Source organism: Phasianus colchicus, chromosome 12 (genome assembly GCF_987193195.1).
Source record: "Phasianus colchicus chromosome 12, bPhaCol1.hap1.1, whole genome shotgun sequence".
Lineage (NCBI taxonomy): Eukaryota > Metazoa > Chordata > Aves > Galliformes > Phasianidae > Phasianus > Phasianus colchicus.
In genome coordinates, this window is record NC_143447.1 from 2,760,251 (window position 1) to 2,782,872 (window position 22,622).

Genomic DNA, 22,622 nt, shown 5'->3' on the forward strand with positions numbered 1-22,622 from the left:
TATCAAACAATAAGAAACACTTTATTTTAACTTTACAACATATAAATAGACAAATCTGTGCTTTCTGCTGTAGCTTTTCCTCACCTCCCCGACCCAGGGTTCATGTCACAGTGCCCCTCTGAACTCTGAGAGAAGAGAGAACCACTCCCATCTGTACAAATCTAGCAGGTATCACACCCTCCCCAGCTGTCATCTGCTCAGATCCCGGCTGGTGCCACGACCGCACAGCATCCTTTCCTCTGCAGAAAGGCCAGCAAAGAAGGGATGCAGGAGGGCTTCTGAAAATGTGATCCTCCGGGAAGGGTCAAATTCCAGCATCCTTCTAATCAAGTCAAAGAGTTGTGCGTGTTCCAGTGAGTCGTGCAGCATGTATGTCTAAAACAGAAGGGCAGGTGAGACAGATGTAGATTCCAGTACAAGAGAAAGCAAACACCAGCCCCTAGTTTTGTGACCTACAGCAAGGTTATGGCTGTCACGACCTCATTAAGTCTGGGGCTCTGTACCTCCTGCCCTTCCCCCAGCACAAATCTCAGGAAGGAACCCCACAGAGATTCAGCAGCACTTACACGCAGCGGCTTGCAGTTCTCTTGGACGTATCTCCCATCAGATGTGTTCTCATCCCACACCAGGTTCCCTTTGTGAAAGTATTTCTGCTTTCTGGAGAGGAGGAAAGAGGTGTTCACTAAGGCTTACTCACACAGAAGAACAGCAGCCAGTAAGACTGAAAGACAAGACTAAACCATTTCCCCTAAAACTTGTGATCAAGCTCAAAACCAAAACTTGCAGCAAGTTTCCTGTGCTTACACCTACAGAAGTAAGTCCTGGTGTGTGAACAGAGAGCTGGAGTCCTGACTAATCAACCACCACCAACAGCTGACTGGTCTTTTAGAGTTGAGGTATGGGTTCCTACCGAGTTCTGTGGATCATGTGAGATGGAATGGGCCCAAGGATTTTCTCCATCATCACAAGATGTTCACGATTCTCATGGGTCTGCAAAGGAAAAAAAGCAATGATGCATTACTTCAGAGCGTAAAGATCTGATGATGAAAGGACTGCCTGCTACACAAGTACAGGGTAAGGAGAGAGAGAAGTCTGGAAGTACAGAATCACCACAGTTGGAAACCACCTTCAAGATCATCCAGTCCAACCGCCCACCTACCACCAATACTTCCCACTAAACTATGTCCCTTAGTACAACAGGGTACAGGCCCCATCCATCTGCTTCCTCTCTTGCTTTCCCTAGTCTTCACAATGAAGAAACCAGAAGTGAACATCCTTCCAGCAAACTACGAGTACTCAAATTGCGAGTTTTCCTGTGCCAATCTTCAAACTTAGCTTCTGAGTTTTTAGTACCTGGTCTGCCTTTCCCCTCCCTCCTAAGTTCTAGCCTGTTTAGACATGAAGGATGTTTACTTTGGCCAAAGGGTACAACACCTTTAGCAAGAGTCGTACCTGGAAGAGCGTGAAGCCACGGTAATACTCAAACAAAATGCAGCCAGTACTCCAGACATCGCATGGCTGTGCCCAGCCCAGCTCTGCAAAGAGAATAAAGCTAGCTTTGTGCTCCCAGCAAATCCCAGCAGCTTTTCACTAGGCTCCTTGGGGGAACTGAGGCTCCCACAGCCCTGGCAGCTCTCACCAAGGATCACTTCTGGGGGACGGTAGTGCCGGGTAGCCACGATCGTGGTGTGGTGTTCATGATCAAAGGTGGCACTTCCAAAGTCTGCCACACGGATGCTCGTGTTCCGGATGGATTTCTCCTCACAGCTCTGCAAGCCAACAAGTCCTCAGTTACTCTTAATAGCTGGTTGAGGATTGAGGTGGGCTTTCCAAGGAGCCCTCCGTCCCTAGAACTGCCCAGTCTGCACTCTTAACCAGAACAATGACAACTATGAAGCTCTGAGCTATCTACGTCTCATGTCATTGTTACAGAAAGCTGCTGAACTGCTGCTGTGGACTGAAGCCACTGAATCAGAGCTTAAGGCTCTTAAAAGACATGGGAGAAAGAGGCCTAACTTCAAATCTGTTCTTGCTGAACAGACTGCGGGACATGTGCAGAATAGGGAAGATTTCTGCAGGGAGGGACAGGCAGGCTGTTCCTGGTTTAGTCACTTCTTTTCAGACATAGCTCACCTTTTTCTCATTGTACAGAGTATCAAAGTCAGAGTTGACAAACAAGATGTTTTCTGGCTTGAGGTCAGTGTGAGTCAGCTGGTTGTCATGTAGAACTGCACAGGTGAGGAAGAAGAGAGAAAAAACATATAAGAACCACAAACTAAAGCACTCATAGGGCTCTGCCCATCAGAGCACCAAGTCCAGTCATGTACTGGACATCTTCATGTAAGCCAACTCCTTGTTCCCCTCCCAACCCATTTTGATGAGACATGGTTGCCTAGCTGTGGATGGAGTATTTCTGGTAGAGAAGGCACAAAAGAGCTTACAAGGCTTTCCTCCATTCCTATCAGAAGGAAAGCAAATTTAAAGACTACCACTCCATCCTTGGTTTGTCGTCCATAGAAATCAGCACCTCTTGTCTTTCTTACAAGCTTCAGCAAAGAAGCTAAAATACTCAGGTACCACTACGGATAAAAGCAAAACCAGCAGGTACACGAGGACAAACAGCTGCTGGCAGCTCCAGAGGCTGGTCCCATGTAACTCACATTTCAAGGCATGGCAGAGCTGGTAGGCCATGTGCCGGATCTGAGGGAGAGGGTATGGCTGGAAATTATTCTCCTTCAGGAACTCAAAAGTGTTCTTGCCAAGAAGTTCAAAGGCAATGCACATGTGGCCGTGGAAGTTGAACCAGTCTGACATCAGGACACACAAGCTTTACAGAGAAGACGACATGAGGATTAAGCATCATTTAGAGACTTGACAGTACAGTGATTCTCCCAACCGTTGCTAAGCAAAAGCTCTGAGCCAGCTGACTTGGAAGTGCAATAATCCTGTTTGCACCCCGTCCCCACTTTGCTCAACCACCTTTACATACAGATCTCTAATACTCTGACTCTCATGCCAGATAAGTTGTAGTTAATTTTTCCTCGCTATAACCCAGCATGTCAGCTGTTAAGATTTCAGTAAACAAGTTTATAGCAGAATTAGGGACAGGTTCTCCCAAAACGCGGAGGCATAAGACAGGTTTCCCCTGATAGGAGAGTAGTAGCAGGTATTCCAGGCTTACAATTTGTTCTCCTTGTCCTTCTCTTTGATTTTCTTCAGGACGTTAATTTCCAGCCTGGCTGCCTCACGGTACTTCCCAACATTTTTTATGATTTTTAGTGCCACCTGTGATTTGCCTCTGTAAGAGAAGAGACAAAAGGAGTCAGAGCAAAAGCTGTTACTGCCTGCTATACGTGTTCCACAGGGCCCTGCAGCAGCCTTTAGGGCCGTACTAAGAAATACAAACAGGAGCAGGAAGGAGACAGCCTTCAGCAAGCTTGGGATGAGTAAGTGATAGCGCACAAGAACCAGCGAGGTCGCTGGGTAAGAGATTAGATGTTCTGTCCTTGTTCCAACCTTGACAAGTGCTGATATACCCACAGAAGTTTGAAGTGAAAGGCTCAAGTAACACCCGAAAGAGAGCTGCAGCAAACTCTGCAAATACACCATGTCCTGACCCAGCAGTCCCTAAGGTCACTGTCACTCCAGCAGACAACTCCTCTTTCCAACTGTGCCTGAGGAGGCAGGAGATCCCAGCAGCTTCTGTGCTAAGCTGACCCTGGGGCTCAGAGCCAGATGAAAGGTTGGGAAGAGATCAGGGTCAAATGTAATCACAGGAGAGGACGAAAAAAGAAGCGCCGTGGCAGATTAAGAGGCTGCTTTCCCATCTGGCTAGCCCAGCCCTGGAGTTCCCTGCTTTTACAGTAGGGCAGTAGAGCAGCCCTGCGCTGAAGCTCTCAGCTGCTGAATAGTGCATTATAGTGGCAGCATAAATCTTGCCACCCTCACAAGCCTCTGGGTTTGCAGCACGACGGATAGACAAGGTGTTTGGAAGTGAGAACCACCTACCTGGCGTGGTCTACACACTCCACAACTTTGCCAAAAGTGCCTTCGCCAAGGCTGCCGACAATTTCATCTAGGAGAGAAAACAGGAGCAGATGTGAACTTGAGTGGAGCGGTGCGAGCTGAGCTCCTGCAATTCACAGCAATAAAGTGTCAAAACAAAAACGTCTCTCACTGCTACGCTCTTTAAAACTCAGGTGACTATTGTCTGCCTCAGGCAATTTACTGATCAGTCCATTTATAAGCAATAAACACTAGGAGACCCCTCCAGTACAATAAGAGAGATCTCGTCTAACACGGGGATAGAAAGTAGAGGTAAAGTTTTACGAAAGGTGGCTGTACATCGCTCTTGAAGCCAATCGCCGATCCTGCACACCAGGTGGCCTTCCTTGTCATCTTCCACGCTCCTGCTGCGCTTACTGCTCTGTTGGCTTCTCTGTACGCACCGCCCCCCGAAACGGCATACGACCGAGTGCGCACAGCGGGCAGTTCCGAGTGGCAGATTGGGTTGTCATTCAAAGGTGGAGACGACGGTGCGTCGGTGGTTGGATTTTCCAGATCCCAGCATTTCATAAGGCACACAGCATATATAACGATAGGGATATTGCAAGGGACACGTCAAGACACAAACTAACTTCAAAACAGAAAAGTAATCAACAGCTAACAGGTATGTAAAGAAAACTCTCGTTAGCTACAGGGGCTGGTGCCACTGCCCCAGTCAGGGAAAGGCCCCCCCTCTTCTCTGCAGGGCAGCAACTGGGGAGCTCCAGGCACTGGCTCGGCACCACCGCTCCCCCAGAGTTTGCACAGAGGAGCAACATCCTCAGGAGCACCAGAGGCCCCAGAGGCACAAGGAGGAAGAGGGCTTTGCCAGAAGAATGTCATTTTTCTCCGCTGGCAAACATGATGAAGGGTAAAGGAGCTGGACAGGCTGTCCAGTAGAAGCCAGAGTAGCAGTTGTCTCCCATACAGCCTGCTCTCTTATACCTTGGCTAACAGGTCGCCAGCTCCCTAGTGCATCCTGCCACTTCTCAATAGAATCAACGAGGTTGATCCTCCATCTCTACGCCTGACTGGCTGCAAGCAGATCTAGCATTGCTCTTTTTCCTTAGGGTGTAATTTTAAGCCTGGAAGAACTTTAGGAACAAGTCAAATGAATCCCTAGGGAGCGTTTCGCTCCAGGTGTCCACTACAAGTACAAGGTCATGTTTACTCCTGCTACTGCTAGCTTCTACTGGACAACCAGCCAAACGTTTCCAGAAGGACCAGGTCCAAAGAGAGCTGTCCTAATTCCTGATCTTTTCCATTTAGACTTAAAAATGGAAACAAAGCTCTACATTTCCATGCCTGGACATCTATCAGGCTTGTCTTCCGTACCCTTTGCCCCATGCCCAGTCCAAAATGGGAAGCTACAGACCCCCAAAGGTAAGCTGAAACAGAGAAGGAGGTAGAGAGGAGAGAGGACAGTTGAGAGAGCTTCAAAGAATTCAGATCACACCAACCCAAACCTGCACACTGGATCACTGCACACAAACCACACTGTAACATTTTAGTCACAGCCCTGGCTCTTTCTAAGGCAAAAATTAAAAAGTCAATGGGAAAGGAGTGAAAGGAGGAAAGCAACAGACCGTCAGAAGTTCCAAGCCATGCAGATATCCACTGTAGCTGCAGGGATCAGGACTTGGTCACTTAATTGTAATCACAGTTAAAAGCAACAAACGTGCACGATAGATACTTTCCTTTCTGAAGAGAAGTGAGGCATACACAGAGTCTGATACCTCACAGCACTTTCAGGACATTCAGGGGACAATCCTCCCTACCCCGTGCCAAATAATTCCATCTAACCCTCAAAACATCTTGGGAAGGAACACCCCTTTCTGTTAGAATCAGGGTGGAAAACAGCGACGTTTTCAAAGAAACGGAGGTCTGAGGAGAGCTGTATGGAACCAGGCAAAGAGGACACATGTATTCTCAAAGGGTGCAGGGCTCTGCTAAGCACGGTGGGACAGGAATTAATACCAAGGGCTAATGGCTCAGAAGAACAAGGCTCGATACAGCTGGCTGACCCCATTCGGTGCGGGATGCTGGCACAAACCCAAACCAACACTGCCCTCACGGAGCACTCCGTACCACCGCTGCATACCAAATCCCCTCAAAGAAGCACGGATATGCAGAAGCGAGGCCTCTGCTGCCTATAAACCCACACAACCAGCAGCCCAGCTGGCCTGGAGCCAGGGCTCATCTGTTAGAGTGTCACGTGTGCGCCATTTGAAGCCTTCACTCATCCCCTCCCCTGGCCACGGAGAGCACAGCTTAGTTTCCTCACGTATTAAAGCTACAGGGGCTGGGCTAGGAAAAACTGAGAGCTACGAATGCTCCTCGCTTAACAAGACACATTCTAGGGACTACAGACTGCACGTAATCAAAACAAACACGAAAAACGAGATTAGAGGTACTCACCCAGAGCGTTCAGAGCTAGAAGGAGGTAAGAATGGTTAACACCTGACCAATCCCGAGCTCGTTCTGGATGCTACTCACCGAGGAGGCACTGCTACAAGACCTGGTCCTGCGTTTCCTGCAGTGGTGCTGGTGCTTCCTGTCACGGTGCTGCTCTCTGTCGCGGGATCGCCGCCAGGTCCGTGTGCGGGTCGAGGAATAGTCCTCGTCGAAGGACGGGCTCCGCTCTTCCAATCTGTAGGCGTCGCTGTCCCGTCGGTCTCTGTATCTCCTGTGATAAGGCATCCTGTCATGGCTGCAGCACAAACAACATTTGTCAGTCTGGAAAAGCATCAAAAGCACCGTCCTGTCCCAGCGGGGTGAGAGCCCCCCACACACCAAGCCGTTGATGGGCATGGTAATCATTAATTAGCAAGAGCCACAAGGAATGTTTGGTCTCTGCTCTACAGCTACGCCTGCCTCTAGCCACAACCACTGGCTGCAAATATGTAAGGGGGGGCTTTAGCTGCCTTCTGTATCCCAGCTGCTGTAATCAAGCAGCTTCTACTCAAGCCCTGCTTCACATGCACGCCAAACCATCTTTTAGGTGGATGCTGCTGCTCTGAGAAATCACAGCATATGGGCAATGATAAACACGAATGTGATCAGCAGCACTGTTTTGGGCACGCATCTGGCCAGGCTGCTGCCATCTCTCATACCCAGCTGACAGCAAGGAGCAGTCACTGCTGCAGCTAAGACCACACTACAGCCACATTGGTCTGCAGACAGAAACCTGTCTTTGTTTCTCTTCTGTTTTGGCAGCAATTGACTTTCTTGCTGGCGGCTTAAGAGAATGTGGATAAATGCAGAGTCAGAGTCATTATGATTGGAAAACACCTCTGAGGTCAGCGAGTCCCAACCATCAGCCCACCCCCACCATGCCCACTACACACATCCCCAAGTGCCACATCTCCATACTCCCTGCACACCTGTGCTGGGTCACTCCATCTCAGAACGAGGACAAAACATCGCTCTGCCTGCCAGGACAGCAGCTGCCTTGGCTCACACTATCCCAAATCCCTCCGAAAGCTCCAACCATGCCTCTGTGAAACCCCAGGGCTCAGAAATACCGACCCAAAGGAACCCATACAAGGGAACCCACGCGAGGCTCAGAGCCTGCAGACAGAGGGGCCAAAAGGTTTGGATTTTTCTTCTTTAGAGCTAAGCTGGCATTTCATCCGTTTGGAGCTGGACTCGGTGACCCAACCCAGGACGTTCTGCAATTCACTGATGGCACAGACAACACCGGTTCGTGTTGCCGGGGCGCTTGGAATTACTCCAGCGGGGCAGGGGCAGTAGAAACACTGCTTTGAGCCGTGATCATTTCAGAAGGAGCTGGCTGACAGATGAACACAACGCCGGTATTGCCAGCAACGCTGCGTCCCGCCGTACTTTTATTGCGGCCGCAGCCCCCCGCCCCGCCGCCGGCCCTCACCTCCTGGATCGCGACCTCCTGGGCAGGTCCCTGCGGGGCTGGCAGCGCGGACGGCCCTCGTAGGCCCTGCTCCGGGAGCGCCTCCTCTTCCAGCGCGGCCCCCAGCACGGCTCGTGCTCCGGGGAGCGGTACCTCTTGCAGTGGTGCATCTGCGGACACGAGCAGCGCGCTCAGCTCCCGCCGCCCCCCCCGCAGCCGTCAGACCGCCCCCGGGCCCCGTTAACCCGCCCCCCGGAGCCCTCCGACCTCCCCCGCGGGGTTCAGTCCGTCCTCCCGAGCGGCGTTGAACGCCCCCCCGAGCCGTTAAGCCGCCCCCGGCCGCGTCGCGCCGCTCACCGCCGCTCGGCCCCTCTGCGTTCGGAGGGTGCGGCCCGGCCCGGCCCGGCCCAGCAGCGCCTCCAGTCCCGCTCTGCCCCCACTTCCGCTTCCGCCGCTTGCCCCGCCCCCCTCAGCGCCGCTCTAGCCGCCCCTCTCTGTGGCCCGGAGGTTAACCCTTTGCGCGCCACGGGGAAAAAGCTCCTTCCCAGCTCCTCGCCTCGAGGATGCACCGACCGAAACGACTATGGGAGGGCGGTGACCAGCATCCATTGCAGGCCTCTCCAAGCCCGGTTTATAGCTGCTGACCACTGCCAAGCACAGGGCTGAGGACACCTCCCAGGATGGAATCGTTGGGTGAAACCCCCCGGCTCGCCCAGCACGGCCCACCCCATCCCAGGGGCTGATCCCTTCCCCCCCCCCACCAACCAGCGCTGCCCCCAAAGAGGCTGTTGGGTCACCGTGTGAAGAGGTAGAAGTTTATTGGAATATAAACATTCAGATAACGTGTAAGATAGAAAAAACCCAACAACAACATATACAGACACTTGTTGGAAGGAGACGTTGAGGTATTTATCCACCGCCTAGGCTATCACATTTCTTTTTTTTTTTTTTATTTACTTATTTTTACTTTAAATAGGTAAGAAAACGAGTAGCAAGGCTGCTGCCGTTGTTTGGTGAGAACATTCTGACCCGAATCCCTCCAGAGCGCCGCGTCCCACTGCAGCCCCATTGCTGTGCCAGCCCGGAGCTGGGATGTGGGGCAGCACTCCCATCCCACGGCCGCACCGAGCAGCCACGGGCTTCTTCTCATCCTTATTATTTATTTCTTTATTTTTGGCTGCTCGCTGTGAAACTTTCGCTGGTCTGGAGTTGGAAGAGAAATTTAAACGCACTGCAAAGTGGAACGCTTCACCCGAGGAACAGTCCTACCCGCAGTACCAAAACCCTGAGTACTCTACAATCCAACGCGCTGAGTGAAATGAATGGGAGCCGGGGGCTCACCCAGCCCACCCCGCTCCTCCGCCCTCCCTCTGCTGCTGGTTTCTAGAACCCCATCCCCAGCACCCGGCAGCTCAGTAGGTGACCCGGACACTGCCAGCATCAAACCCAGGCCTGGGGAAGGGTTACTCTTCACAGTCTGAACGGCCGGTCCCCACCGCTGCACGATGAGGGACCGGGGTATTGTTGCAGCTTATTTTACTGAGGTATCTGTTACGCATCCCGACTTGTTTCTTTCCCTGAATTGGATACAAAACAATCTGTTAGTCCCTGTCTAGTTCCAGTCTAGTTGTGTAAAGCTTATAAACATTAATACTCTAGTAGTGTCGAAGCTGTTTAGCAGTTTCAGTGATTCGAGTGCCTTTCTGTGCAAGAGAACACAACGTTAGCATGTGATACATAAGCAAAAACACCCATTACTAACCTCTGCTCCCCAGGACCAGAGAAGAAAGCACAAGGAAAAGCAAAAAGTCCCCCAGTCCCACTCTTAGGAAACAGCCCCCAAACCCACCCCCATCTCCAAAAAAAAAAAAAAAAAAAAAAAAAAGAAGAAGAAAAAAGAACCAAAATGAAAAAAATAGGGTGGGGGGAAAAGAACGATCTGAATAAGTCAGCGTGGGAAATCCTCTCTGATAGAGACAATGAAATGCTTTGGAGGTCTGTGGGTCTGCCAGGCGAGTATGAGCAGCTCTGCTTCCCCAGTGCACTGCTGCCACCAAGAGCCACCAGGAGCAGAACCAATCCCAGGACACGAGCACTCCCAGCACTCCCTCCCTCCCTGTCCTCCCCACGGCTGGCAGCGAGCTGACCTGAGCCATGGACAGAACCTTGCTGCAGGGAGCTGGGGTCTGCTGCACGTGGGGGGTTTACACAAGGGCTGAGGCCAGCCCTGTCACCTGAGCTGCAGGCTGGGGGGAAGGAAAGCCGAGGTGGCACCCATCTCTGCTGCCAGCAGGCTGCTGCTCTGCTCCCCACAAGACTGAAGTGTCAGAAAGCATTTTCCTGCAGCAGCTTTCGGGTACATCTGTAGTGTAAGCAGGGCTTCGTCCCCCAGCTGCAGCGAGCAGCTTTGCTACAGAGAAGCAGAGATCACAGAATACCAAGAAGTGAAACAGGGACTCTGGAGGCAGCCTCGTGTCCAACGTGAAGGACAGAACCCCTAACTCAGCTGTCAGTTGTGCCCTCCTTTCCTACCTCTACCTGTCCTGTGCTATGCGCGTGTCCTGGGACAGGGCTGTCTCCTTGCTAGCCTAAAAGATGGGGAAGCCACTGCCTTCGCTCTGATTTTTCTGTCTTTGGTGCTACTATTAAAAATAAAAAATAAACACAATGTCAGCAAAACCACATATTAAAAAAAAAACAAACAAAAAACAAAACAACAAACCAAGCAATAAGATATGCCAACACTTCCTGAAGAGGTTAAAAAACAACCCAAAAACAAACAAACAAACAAAAAAAACAAAAACCCCAACAATAAGTACATATCTGAGGTATTTCATCTGCTCAAAAAACCTGACTGGGGCCTGAAGGATGGAAAGGACATCACCAGGGCAGGAGGGATGGTGCTCAGGTCTGGTCTGCAGGCTGGGGAATGTGTGGGGCAGAGCGAGGCCACCTGGGCAGCAGCTCGTGGGCAGCCTCTGCTTGCTTTACATGGGTTGGAAGGGAGAGGATGAGGAAGGGTTTGATTCTCTTTCCTCTGCTTCCCCACAGGAGAGCATCTTGGTTGATGGAGATTTGTTTTCTTTCTGCTCACGTGCAACTTGAAGGGGGATGTGGAGAGCACCCTCCGAAGAGAAGCTGCCCCAGGAAATCTGGATCGAGCTGTTTGTGTCAAGGGGAGCAAAGAATCAGAGCCAAACAAAGGTAAGGTTCGGGGGAAATGTCAGTAGGATGAATTCCCTAAGGAGAGACAGACGAGGTCAAGGGCATTTAAAAATTGGCTGAAAGCCTAAAAAAGGCAACAACAGTAGGGAACAGGCCAGCACCAGCCAGCAGGACGAAGCAGCTGATGGAGAGGGATTTTTCTGTCTATGGGCCAAGCGTAGCGGTGAGAAATGTCCTTCTCAGGTAGACCTCAGAGAGAGGGGAAGGAGGCTCATCGCATCTCTGGGGCTCCACGAGCAAGGACTGTGTGGCCCAAGGGGAGGACAGACGAGCACTGGACCGTGACAGAGCCTGAGGAAGAGAAGCGAGGAAGCTCTCCTGGCAGAAGCCATGGGAGGAGAGGGGCGAGGCAGCCTGCCGGCTGTTCCGATTGTCAACAAACTGAGCCGTGCTGTGGCTCGAGGAGAACCCCGTTTCCCTGCCCCGATGCCAGCTCTTTCCACCTGCCTTGGTGACGTCTCAGCCCATCTCTCCGCCCGCCGATCCCTGATTGAAAAACGCCAGGTGTGCCCCCCCTCTCTGCGTGCCACCCCCCCAAGAGGAACACAGCAAACCCTGGGAGGAGGAAGAGGAGGAAGAAAACAGAAACGAAAGGGAGGAAGAAAGGAGAGAACAAAGAAAAAGGCTGGACAAACAGGCGATGAAGAAAAAACTCGCTGGCATGGAAAGGTTTCAGCATCATCATCATCATCATCATCTTGCCGTTGGCCAACCACGAAGCAGGTTCCTTGAGATGAGGTAATCTGTGCGACTCCTTCCCGGCTCGCTCCCCGCCGCGAGCAGAGAGGAAGAGCTGCCGGAGGCCAGTGTGAGACAGCAAGCTCGGCCGTCCATCAGAGAGACCAGCTAGTGGAGGGCTCTGCGCTGGGGGTTCCCCGCGATGAGGTAGGGCTGGGGGAGCAGTGGGAGCTGCTGCTGCTGCTGCAGGAGCTCTGCGAGCCTGCGAGGAGATGGACGACTGGCTTCTGGGCAAAGAGCACGCCTGCAGGGCACAGAGGTAAGGGAAGAGTTAGGGGGATGTGGGGGGGATGCAGCAAAGGGTGGCTGATGCAGCCCCACAGGCTTCATCCTTACAGAATGAGGCCAGTGGGCTTGGAGGCAGATCAAAGCATCAGTGATGACATGGAAATAAAAGCTGAGTTTCAACTCTGCTCAAGAGCAGAAGGAGAATAACAGTCCTTCCTGCTAGCACTGAATACAAAGTCCTTCCCCTGTACAAGTTGGACTTATAGAATCATAGACTCATAGAATGATAGAATGGCCTGGGTTGAAAAGGACCTACTTCCTGCTATGTGCAGGTCACCAACCAGCAGACCAGGCTGCCCAGAGCCACATCCAGCCTGGCCTCGAATGCCTGCAGGGATGGGGCATCCACAACCTCCTTGGGCAACCTGTTCCAGTGTGTCACCACTCTCTGAGTGAAAAACTTCCTCCTAATACCTAATTTCTCACCAGGTCCTCACTTCTCTGCCACACCAAAAGGCCACTTGTGAGCTGTCAGCAAAATGCTGCCTGGGGGCTGCTCAAGAGCAGACAGATCACAGCAGAAAGTGAATGACATTACAGTAACAACCCTTGTACAAAAAGGAAATCACCAAAGAACAGCACTCAAGAGGATTTCTGAATGTAGGAACTCCACCACTGAATGGAAAGGGCATTAATTTTGCCTACCTAGGACCAAAAAATGAGAAAAACTCATCTCCTGCTGTAATTTCTAAGCTGGACAAGTTGCATGCAGTGCTCTGGAAAATGAGTAACCCTGGGAGCGTGCCACCCTCCCCACATCCTACTGGGCACTCCCACAGCCCCAACAAAGAGCAGTCCCTTCTCACCAGCATAAATTGTGCCGTTAATCTCCACCGACATGTTAATGCTCCCAATGCCATTAGGTGACAAATTCAGTGCCGCCGCCGCCGCCGAGTCGGGTTTGTCTTCTTTCAAGAAAAGAAACACAGAGTTAGAGAGTAATGAGGGCAACTGTTGCATTTCTAGAGCCATTCGAAGGTACACACGCTCCTCCTCTTGTCTCTCTGATGAGGAAACCCCCACGTGATGCCTTACAGAGGTGTCTAAGTGTTAACGTGTGAACTGTGCATGGGCTGGGATCCCACTGCTGTCTGCAAATCTCTCGGGCTGAATTAACAATCCCTACATAGAAAGAACTGTCTGTGCATATGCTTAAGATGGCTGGGCTGCAGCCACGTACCCAGCCCTTGTTCAGGGCCCCTTCACCAGGGTGGGGATTCTCAGGGAGCTGCAGTGCTTTATGGTACGCAGGGCTCAGGCTGCAGCAGCTCCAGCAGCCACTGGAGGGAGAGGGGCTTCCCAAAGCACCAAGCACCCAAACGGAGCCTTCCTGTCTGTCCATAAGAGCCTGTGAAATCTGTTTGTTTTGCTTCTGTCCCTCTGCATCGAGAGCCTTTTCTAAGCCCATGTGGGAAGCACCAATGCAAAGCAGGGGGCTGGTCTGTTCTGATGTAAAAGGAGGAATGAAGATCATACTCTCCTGGGTGCTTCTGAAGCCTCCAACTAAACCAGCCTGGAACTGTGAGCCTGGAACTGCTTTTCTGCGCTCACAAATTGAGCTTTACAGTTTGCACAGCCATGCCATGGTTACCAGCCCAGCCTGTGTTGGTTTTGGGGCACTGTGCTGTTAAAACAGAGGAGACCACAGAGACAGTCTGCCCAGCCTCTGGCACCACACACAACAGACCTTATGCTCATTTCCAGTCTGCTGGGACTGTCCCTGGGAGGTATGTGAAGGGCACTGCTAACATTTACCCTAAATGTTGCTATCAAGCTATAATAAGCTCACAGAGTGCTTTCCAAAAGTGCCAGTCAAAGCACTTTACAGAGCACAGAAAATGAGGGCATGAAAGACCTGCACACAGTCACGTAACAAAGGTGGCAACAGTACGAATGAATCCTGCTTAGGGCTCAGCCCTCAGCCTCTGTTTGTAGAGACCAAAACTGTTCCTAGCATTTGGATTTAGGAAGCTCAGGGTGAAGTGAAAAACAAAAAAGTGAGATGAGGGAACAACTATTACTTCATAAAACCTGTATTCCTGTTTACTCACTTTTTAGAAATGTAAATGTGAAGTTTAGGTGGATGGACAGCTGTCACGACCTGTAATGCAAAGACTGAATCCCATCAGACTCAGCAGCTAGCTGCTACTGCCACAAAGGGGAACCTGCTTTGACCCCTGGCCACATATAACTGTGGCAAAGTGTCTCCATGAAGCACTGTTAGCAAGGGCCTCCAGAACCACTTCCTCTCCTATGCATTGCCCAACTTGCCTGGCCTTGCATCTTCATCTCACTGTACAATTAATAGGGGCCCCAGACCTTTAATTTGAATGGATCAAAAGGTTCAGAGGAAACAGCTGCTGGAACTGAAATCTTCTGAGGCTTTGCTGCCCAGTGAAGTGCAGCCCCCAGGACAGGTAAGGCAGCCACAGCATTTAATGAGCTTTTGAAGCCACTCTATAACAGTATTGATTCTGACAATCTGACCTTTACAGGGTGACTCCCCTTTCACAAAGCATTTCAGGAGTGCATTTCCCAGGCCATGAATGCTGCTTATATCTGACCTCCTAACCCAGCCTTGCCAGGAGTTCTTTGCCTGCAGGCTGCGAGAGGGGCTGCAGCAGATGTTGGCAGAAATCACCTGACTCGCTAAAAGCTCTGGGATGCATAGGGCCCCCTGCAGATACGCAGGGCTTTGTGGCCTCCTCATCACACCTGCCAATGGGATTCCTAAAAGCCGGGCATCCCTCCCCCCTAGCTGCCACCTGTATTGAAAAAGCTATCACCTCCGGGACCAATTAAAAGGCAACACAATGCTGGCATGAGTCTTAGATGAGGGTAGGGCTGGGGAAAGCATGCTGCTTGATGGGCTGAGCATCTGGCACAGGGCATGGCTTCCCAACCAGGAGTCATCTCACAAGAGTACCCTTGGTCAGAGCGAACTATGCTGTGCTCCAAAGTGCACAGGAGGCATTAAACACAGATGTGCAATTTCAGCTGACCCGTGTGTTTCCCAGGAATGAAGAAACAGGCTTCAAGCACGCAGCACAGCGCTGCTGAGGACAGCTCGGCCAGCACCAGCTGAACCTGGCAGCTCCTCACAGCTCAAGGTGCATCCAGAGGCGCATCTTACCCTTGCCATTGATTTTGATCTTCATGGGGATCTGCCGTGCCATGCTGAAGAGGTTGCGCTGCAGAGCCTGCTGGACGAGCCGCTGCTCCTCCTCTGTCATCCGTGAGACTTTCTTCTCTGGTGGCTCCCCAGCCTCCAGCCTCTCCCGCAGCTGCTCCAGGGTGGCTGTTCTTGCTGCCACCGTGGCCTGCTGGCTAGCCAAGGTCACTGGCACAGCAATACGATTTGGCATCGACACGGTCAAGGGCACACTGTCACCTAGGATTGGAGAGAGTCACTTAGATCCTAAAGCAAGTACACCAAAACTCATCTGCAGGCCTGGGTTGAAAAGGACCTCAAGGATCATCTAGTTTCAACCCCTTTCCGTGGGTCACCAACCACGAGACCAGGCTGCACAGTTTTGTTGCTGCACCTCTCACCCAGCTGACCTTTTCTTACAGCTGCTGCTGGAGACACCCGAGGATTGCTGGTCCCGCTGCCCGGAGCGACGCCGATGATGGGGAAGCGGATCTTTGGGGGAGACAGGAGAGAAGGAGGCCCCGAGGCTGTGGGTGAGTAGCTGAACAAAGAGGAGCTGTAGCTGGGCCTTCTGCCTTCCCGCCTGTTGCCATCAATCGCGGCCTGAAGCTCAGCAGGAGAACTGAGGGATTTCTTCTCACATTCGTAGGCATACAGGTACTTCATATACCTGGGAGAGAGGTGAGCACAGGGAAAGTCAAGCAGGTTTCTCAGCAGACCACAAAAGGATAGGCTGCAGCACGCGGGAAGGCTTTCAGATGAAGGTGCTGTGCAGATGTGGAGCCTTTGTCTGCAGAGCTTGGTGTGATAAGCAATATGTAGTTGGGGTCTGAGGCACAGCTCTCACAGCTTTCACTTGACCTCATGCTTTAGGGAAGCACATAGTTACATACTACAACATGCAGAGGCAGAAAAAAATCATCCTAAAAGCCTTTACAACTGACATAACGTGTAAAATTATAAGTTATGGCTTGGATCATAACGCTTACATGCAAGGCAGGATGATGTAAGGGTTATTTTGTCCAAGGGCAGCACCAAACTTCACAACTTCTGCTGCAATCTAGCACACAAATTTGCAGGGAACACTGTGTGTATCAAAGGCCATAGAAACAGCAAGCAGCTTCCCTCTGTAGGACTCAACTAATAACTAAGAATAACAATAACCAAGAGGTAAGAGCTCTCAGGCAGTCCCCTCACTCTGGGCCAAGTGAGACAGAGCAACCCCAGCCCCCATTTTGCATTGCTCCGACCTCTCTGCTGTCAGACCCTCCAGACTTACTGGGTTCGGAGCGTGAACGCGGCACTGGTGATGGAGGTGGGCAGATTAAGGCCTTTGGTGATCTCCCTCCAGATCTTCTTATTGATGATTTCCACCAGCCCTCCCTTCTCGGTCACCAGTTTGTAGAGCATGTAGAGATCCAGGATCTGCTTTGCCATGATGGGGATCCTGTTGATGGGAGTTCCTGCAGAAAAGAAAACAAGGAGTGAGAGAGAAAATGAGGCTGAGAAGCCTGGCAGGTCGGGGCTATTGATCTTCTTTCTAATAGGAAATTCAGGCAACTCTATTTGTAGCCTGACTCGAGGCCTCTCTATGGGCGAGTAAATGAGCCAGAGAAGTGTAGCTACATGGCACGTCCTTTTCATGAAAAATCCTTTCCTGTAGGCAAAAGCAATTAACAGACAAATAATAACCTGCAGCTAAGAGCAGCTTCAAAAACAGAAGAGGGGAAGCAGGGACCATTCAATCCTAGTGGCGAGGGAGCAGCCCAGAGGAATCATTTGTTACGAGCTCCCAGGGCTATCTCAGATCAAATCTGTATAGCTGGTGCTCAGGAAGGGGCTGAGCCTGCAGGCAGCTCGAGCTGCTCATGCACTGGGATTCTGCTCCTTCACCCCCACTATGTGCTGTGTGCCTGGGCAGAGCAATAGGAAAGGGTATGTGACACCCAGCATGCATTTCCCCATCCTCCCTCACAAGCACGCAGTGTTTTCCTGCAAGCTCTGCTCCCACTCCCTGCACCAGCTCTGGGATGTGCATCCCATGACAGCCAACACAGCCCAGCTGTGGAAGCCCTACTTGTTGCATGGCAGTGATATGGGCAGTGTTATGGAGCAACGTGCTCACAATATATCGACCAAAACCCCATTGGTGTGACCCTCACAGCTGCACCTGAAGGCGACAAAGCGTGGAGGCTCCGCAGAGGTCACAGCGATGAGATTTAGGCAAGGAGAGGAAGAGGGAGAAATGCTGATGTAGCAATCTTCTTCCTCTGTGTAGGAAATACTGTCCTGGATCAAAGAGCAGCCCACCCGAGGTCAGCATCCTGCTACCACAACGGTCAGCAGCAGCCCTTACGGCAGCGCTGTAATGGACAATTATGGGATGCCCAACCCACAGGGGAGGCTTTTGCCACTGCTCATCAGCCAGCAGTGGGATAATGCCCCGGAGCAGAGCAGTTTATGGCCCTTATAAATGGGTTTTATTCGGTTTAGTGAAAAGGAGTTCAGCTAGCTCTGCAGATGTCCTCATTAGACACGTAAGTGTAATTTTTTTTTTCTTTTTGAAGCCTATTACACATCAGCTCACGGCAACGATTCCCACAGGTTAACGAGATGCTGGATTAAAGGGAAACTTCTCCAGCTTTAAAGAGCAGCCCTCAATTTCACTAAGGCACCAAATCCACGAGGCAGCATAAAGAACAACCTGGCCAGGCTGGCCTGCGAGCTCCCTTACTTCACATCTCTTGCATCCTCTTTTATTTGCCTTCTGTCTAAACAATCCCCTCCCTGTGCATGAAGCTAACATCCATAAACTGCATCAGATCCTCTTCCTGCATTTCAAATCCTGGCTCCCTGGGGGAGGGAGGACATTTCCCAGTTGTTTAGATGCAGTCTGGCTCCATCCAGTCCGGACAAAACATCAGCCTGGGTGAACGCAATCCTTGCTTTGCTGTGCCTTCCCCTCTGCCTCCATTTTGTCTCCCTCCACGTGTTAAAAGAAAGATTAAGAGTCTGGTAGCAGTGTCATTTCAGACACGTAGAGGGCTGGAAGCGATCATGTTACCAGCCTGAAGTTATCATTCATCAGCTGAGCCACAGGAACCGGTCACACCCAGCCCACCCCAAAGGCAAGAGCAGGGAAATGTTTATTTTGAAGGACTCCAGAAAGAGCTGGGAATAGTTCTGCCCACCTCCACAGCTCCCTCCGTCAGCACTTCAGTGTTTCTGCCCTAGCAAGAAATGGTTGGGGGCACAAGGCTTAGCACTGCTGGGCTGACACCATTCCCCTCAGCAATCCCAGGCCACTCAGAGCCACCCTATCTAATGTAGGGAATGGCATTAGCTGCTCCAGAAGGGACTTTCATCCTTCTCTCCCTGGACAGTGAGCAGATGGGGAGTGAAAGAGAAGGGTCAGATGGAAGGCTCCTACAGCAAGCAAGCTGCTAACACAGAAGCACAATGAAATATTTACTTTTTAAAATAATGTATTTATCCTAAACACAGCTTTACTGTTTTCTGGACCTCCTCACTCCTCAGCATCTGGAAATACACAAGTAAATGCATCCAAACACTCCTGTGATACAGACAAACATTATACCAGTGGGAAATAAAGGCTTACAAGTATCTGCCAAGAGCGTGCTCACCACCAGCAAGCAGAGGTGACCCCAGGCCTCACGGTACCACCCCTATAGCACCCTCTCTTTCTGAGGTTTGCATTTAAACAGGACCCACAGGGTGAAGTGCCCTGGGGTATAATCAGTGGGAAAGAACTTCCATCCTTCCCTGTTATGCACAGAGATGCAGCCACCTTCCTCCTGTGCTTTCCCCCCAGGATGAGGCCACTTTGAGAAACACCCCCCAGCCTGGGATGAGCAAACACAGCACTATTTGCATTTTAGACTTCACAAATTAACTGTACTCCTCACCAACTTGGTACGTTCCATTGCAAAAGCTGCCTGCAGAGCCCCCTCCTCCCACAGCCCCCTCCGAGGAGGAGCGAGGCGATAAAGTCTTTATTGGAAACCCCCGGTGCTCCGACAGGAAAGGCTGAAAAACAAGTATCATGGGATGAGGGGATGCTGAAGGCGAGCGGATCCTTTCACAGGCGGCTGCGAGGCTTGTCAGGGGCCATGATGGATTACTGTCATCTGGCAGCATCAGGATTAATGATCGGGAGGTCAGAGGGGAGAATTCCAAAGGGAAAGGTCAGCAGCCGGGGGCACAGCATAAGACTTGTTGCCTTTTGATGGCAAACTCATTTTACTGTACTTTCCAGCTTCCCTCCATCCCGCTGGCTCTCGGCAATGCTGCACACACCGTGGTGCACAGCCAGCTTGACAAGAGGCTGAGGATGACAACCAGCTCTTCTGCTCACAGTTCTCCCAGCATACAACCTTTCTTCCTTAAGCACAACCCAGCCACACGAGCATGGGGCACCCCTGGAAGGAATCAGCTGGAGGGAGGTGGGAGGGGACAGAGTGCTCCCACTGGAAAAGGGCTGACGGGCAGTTGATGTGCATGGGAGACCTCAAGAAGAGAAGCTCCAAGACAGGTGTACCTGCTCTGCTGGGCTTGGAGCTGCTGGAGGTGGGAAACGGCCCCAGGGTAAGAGGCTGCTGCCTCCAGACAAGTGCTCTGCTAACAAAAGGGCTACGGAGAGGGCAAAATGCCCAACCACAACACTGGAAGGAAGAGGAGGAATCATCCCATAGGGGCTGGGTTTTCTGAAAGGAAAGACAGCTGTAACTACAATTCGGATTTCTGGAGTAAAGAGTTTCCCTGGAGGAAGCCTGACTGTAGCTATAAACATCTCTGTCCTTCAAGGGAAATAAGCAGCCCCTCCTGCCAAGCTGTTTCACCCCTTTCGAAAGCTGCCTCTGTTTCAGGCAGACATAATAGAAGCCTACAGGGTGTATATAGATAGGCTTGAATGTCCCCTATGTCTCCTATGCTCGACAAGCTGAAGGGGAACCTGATTTTTACCTTCCAAGAGCTCTTTAGGAAGAGACAGAAGATGTAAGCCCTGGATAATCTCCAACTGACTATTCTGACATCTTTTGGCAGACAGCTCGTGAGGAAGAGGTGCTGAGCAGTCAGCTGTGTGAGCTCAGTTCCCCTGCTTTGTTCTGCTGACAGCTACAGCCCAGCTCTGGGCTTGGCCTTCCTTTTTATCTAGAAGGACCTCCACATTGCATTGAAGCACTTCTCACCTACCCAAGCTGGCTTTTCCCTGTTCTTCATCGTCTGTTAGCCAGTCTTCAGATTCACACCAACATCAGAATAGACAGGTGATGTTAAAAGGAAACTGTCACCTAAGACAGGTTGGACTGGATGATCTCAGAGGTCTTTTCCAACCTCGGTGATTCTATGATGCTAACAGGCTCACAGAAGGTAAGTCCCCTGTCTTCCAGTGAGGAACATGCCCACTGCAGGGAGTTCCCCACCATCAAGCAGCCTAAGCCATGACTTGTCCTGCACATAGGAGACAAAGAGCAGTTAATTACACCCAGCCTGAAGCAGTACTTTTTCAATCACCTCCTCCTTTTTTTTTTTTTTCCTATCCAGTATACTTTCAAACGTGTCCATTTTTAGGTAAAGAACAAAGGAGGCAAGACTCAAATAATTATTCAGCAGAGTAACATCTGCAGTGTATTTTGGAAGTGAATAGGCACAGAGGGGCATGTTTAAGCAATAACCTATATAGGTAAGGAAAGAACTGCTGCTTCCAACTTCCAGCCTCCCAAAGTGATTTACAGTAACCAAATTCTGAACTAAAGCTGGCTGGTTCCACACAAAGGCTGCCTCTTCAGCCACCCCCTTTGCCTCAAAGTTATATTTGTTGCTTTGAGCCCATCCTAATGGCTAACCCTGAATGAAAATAAAAAGGAAAGGCATACAGAAGGGAAACGAGCTCTCCCTGCCCGTGCCACACCGATCTAATCTCTCCCCCCATTCATGGCATTTCCACAGCGGGCATTCACACCTCCCAGTGGGAATGTCACCACCTGATCTGCAAGCCTGCAGACCATTAGACACTGCTATCAAAGCGGGAGCCAGGATAGAGGGTAATTAATCATGTTCTATTTGACAGGAGGCCCACTTCTTATCTGCACCCCTCGAAACACCATCAGTTTCTGCTTCCCTCCTCAATAAGTGAGGCTGACAGCAGCCCCTTATCAGATTTCAGCTGCTGAACTGGAGGCAGCCTAACTGGCATCCCATGCCCCCGTTCTATTCACCAAGGCTCTGGCCACATTAACCTTCCCCACTTTCCATCCCTAAACTGTGATCCCACAGAGATTTGTGCTCCTGCGCTGAGCTCGGCTGCTACTGGCACAGCTGGCTCCAATCTATCTGCTATCACAAATTTCTTCCCCAGATGTTGCACAGCCATTGGTGGTGGCTTTGAAGCAAGTAGACAAACTTATTCAGGTAGAGAGGAGTTACAATGGGGGCAGCTGGGGGAAACAGAACTGGGTCAACAAGTCAAAAACTGGAGCATCTTCACACTGAGCAGTTCCACCTTCCATCCAGCTGGGTATCCACAGGGTCATCTTTTCTGAGCTGAAACACCTCTGCTGGTCAATTGCTCAAGTTCATCAATCACTGGAGAAACAGGCTGTCAGATTTAGGGGGGAGGCCAGGAACACCCAGAATAAAGTACCCGTGCATAGACGAGCTCTGGGAGTCTGGGATTTGAGACACAAACATACAGACTTTGAGATGCTAGAGAAACGTGTTACAGTTTGACATCTCAATCTTCAGGGGAAGGAGAAACACCTTTGGCTCTATCCTTCAGTTCTGTACAGCCAGGGATTTGGAGATCCCCAAAGGGCCACTGCTGCAGCAGGCTGGCATCAGGTTAACAAGCTGCAGAAGGAGTCATGCCAACCAACAACAGCCTACGGCTTCAAATAGAATGATAATAGCACATAAAACACAGAAAAGAATTTCTTCTTACGAGAAGCAGCTTTTTACAAATCCTAAGTTATCCCAAATTTTGCTCAGGTAAACTCCTCCAAAACAGCTTATACATCTCATGGGTCAAGAGCTCACAGCCCAGTTACAGCCATGCAAGGATCCTCTGCGTGGATCCAATGTGAAGGATATGTATCCCTCAGGTTGGATATTAGGAAACATTCCTTCTCTGAAAGAGTGGTCTGGCACTGGAACGGGCTGCCCTGGCAGGTGCTGGAATCACCTTCCCTGGAGGTGTTCAAGAAACATTTAGATGTTGTACTGAGGTTTAGTGAGGAAATATTGGTGGTAGGTGGACGGTTGGACTGCATGATCTTGCAGTCTTTTCCA

The 22,622-nt window shown here is 50.9% G+C and overlaps 2 protein-coding genes across 6 annotated transcripts in view; both read right to left on the reverse strand.

The window, feature by feature from the left end:
• CLK3 (CDC like kinase 3) lies at positions 1-8,380 on the reverse strand. 4 transcript variants are annotated; one of them, XM_031616300.2, is made up of 13 exons: positions 8,270-8,380; positions 7,934-8,082; positions 6,541-6,754; positions 4,345-4,438; positions 4,009-4,075; positions 3,182-3,298; positions 2,661-2,827; positions 2,134-2,228; positions 1,640-1,769; positions 1,453-1,535; positions 911-990; positions 567-657; positions 1-375 (listed from the first exon to the last, which is right to left on the reverse strand). In XM_031616300.2, the coding sequence occupies exons 2-13, from the start codon at positions 8,080-8,082 to the stop codon at positions 190-192; spliced, it is 1,473 nt and encodes a 490-aa protein (XP_031472160.1). In that variant the 5' UTR covers positions 8,270-8,380; the 3' UTR covers positions 1-189. The 4 variants fall into 4 exon arrangements, with proteins under 4 accessions (XP_031472160.1, XP_031472161.1, XP_031472162.1 ...); XM_031616301.2 differs by having other exon boundaries at positions 8,180-8,336; XM_031616302.2 differs by lacking the exons at positions 7,934-8,082; positions 8,270-8,380 and adding an exon at positions 7,428-7,872.
• A 333-nt stretch (positions 8,381-8,713) lies between these two features.
• Positions 8,714-22,622, reverse strand: part of ARID3B (AT-rich interaction domain 3B) — a 31,065-nt gene continuing 17,156 nt past the window's right edge. The window contains exons 5-9 of one of the 2 annotated variants that reach the window (XM_031616304.2): positions 16,594-16,777; positions 15,725-15,984; positions 15,297-15,554; positions 12,970-13,068; positions 8,714-12,119 (exon numbers count right to left, since the gene is read on the reverse strand). In XM_031616304.2, coding sequence (XP_031472164.1) covers positions 11,971-12,119; positions 12,970-13,068; positions 15,297-15,554; positions 15,725-15,984; positions 16,594-16,777 — 950 coding nt within the window. In that variant the 3' untranslated portion in view covers positions 8,714-11,970. Of the gene's footprint in view, positions 12,120-12,969; positions 13,072-15,296; positions 15,555-15,724; positions 15,985-16,593; positions 16,778-22,622 lie in introns of both variants that reach the window. The other variant, XM_031616303.2, reaches the window with a different exon arrangement.

Excerpts from the sequence above, each read along its gene's own strand:
- CLK3 (XM_031616300.2), bottom strand. The coding sequence starts at position 8,082 with ATGCACCACTGCAAGAGGTACCGCTCCCCGGAGCACGAGCCGTGCTGG. Across the intron at positions 4,439-6,540 it reads CTTGTAGCAGTGCCTCCTCG|AGAAGCCAACAGAGCAGTAA; the intron begins GTGAGTAGCATC and ends CGGTGCGTACAG. Across the intron at positions 376-566 it reads AGAACTGCAAGCCGCTGCGT|ACATACATGCTGCACGACTC; the intron begins GTAAGTGCTGCT and ends CTTCTGTTTTAG.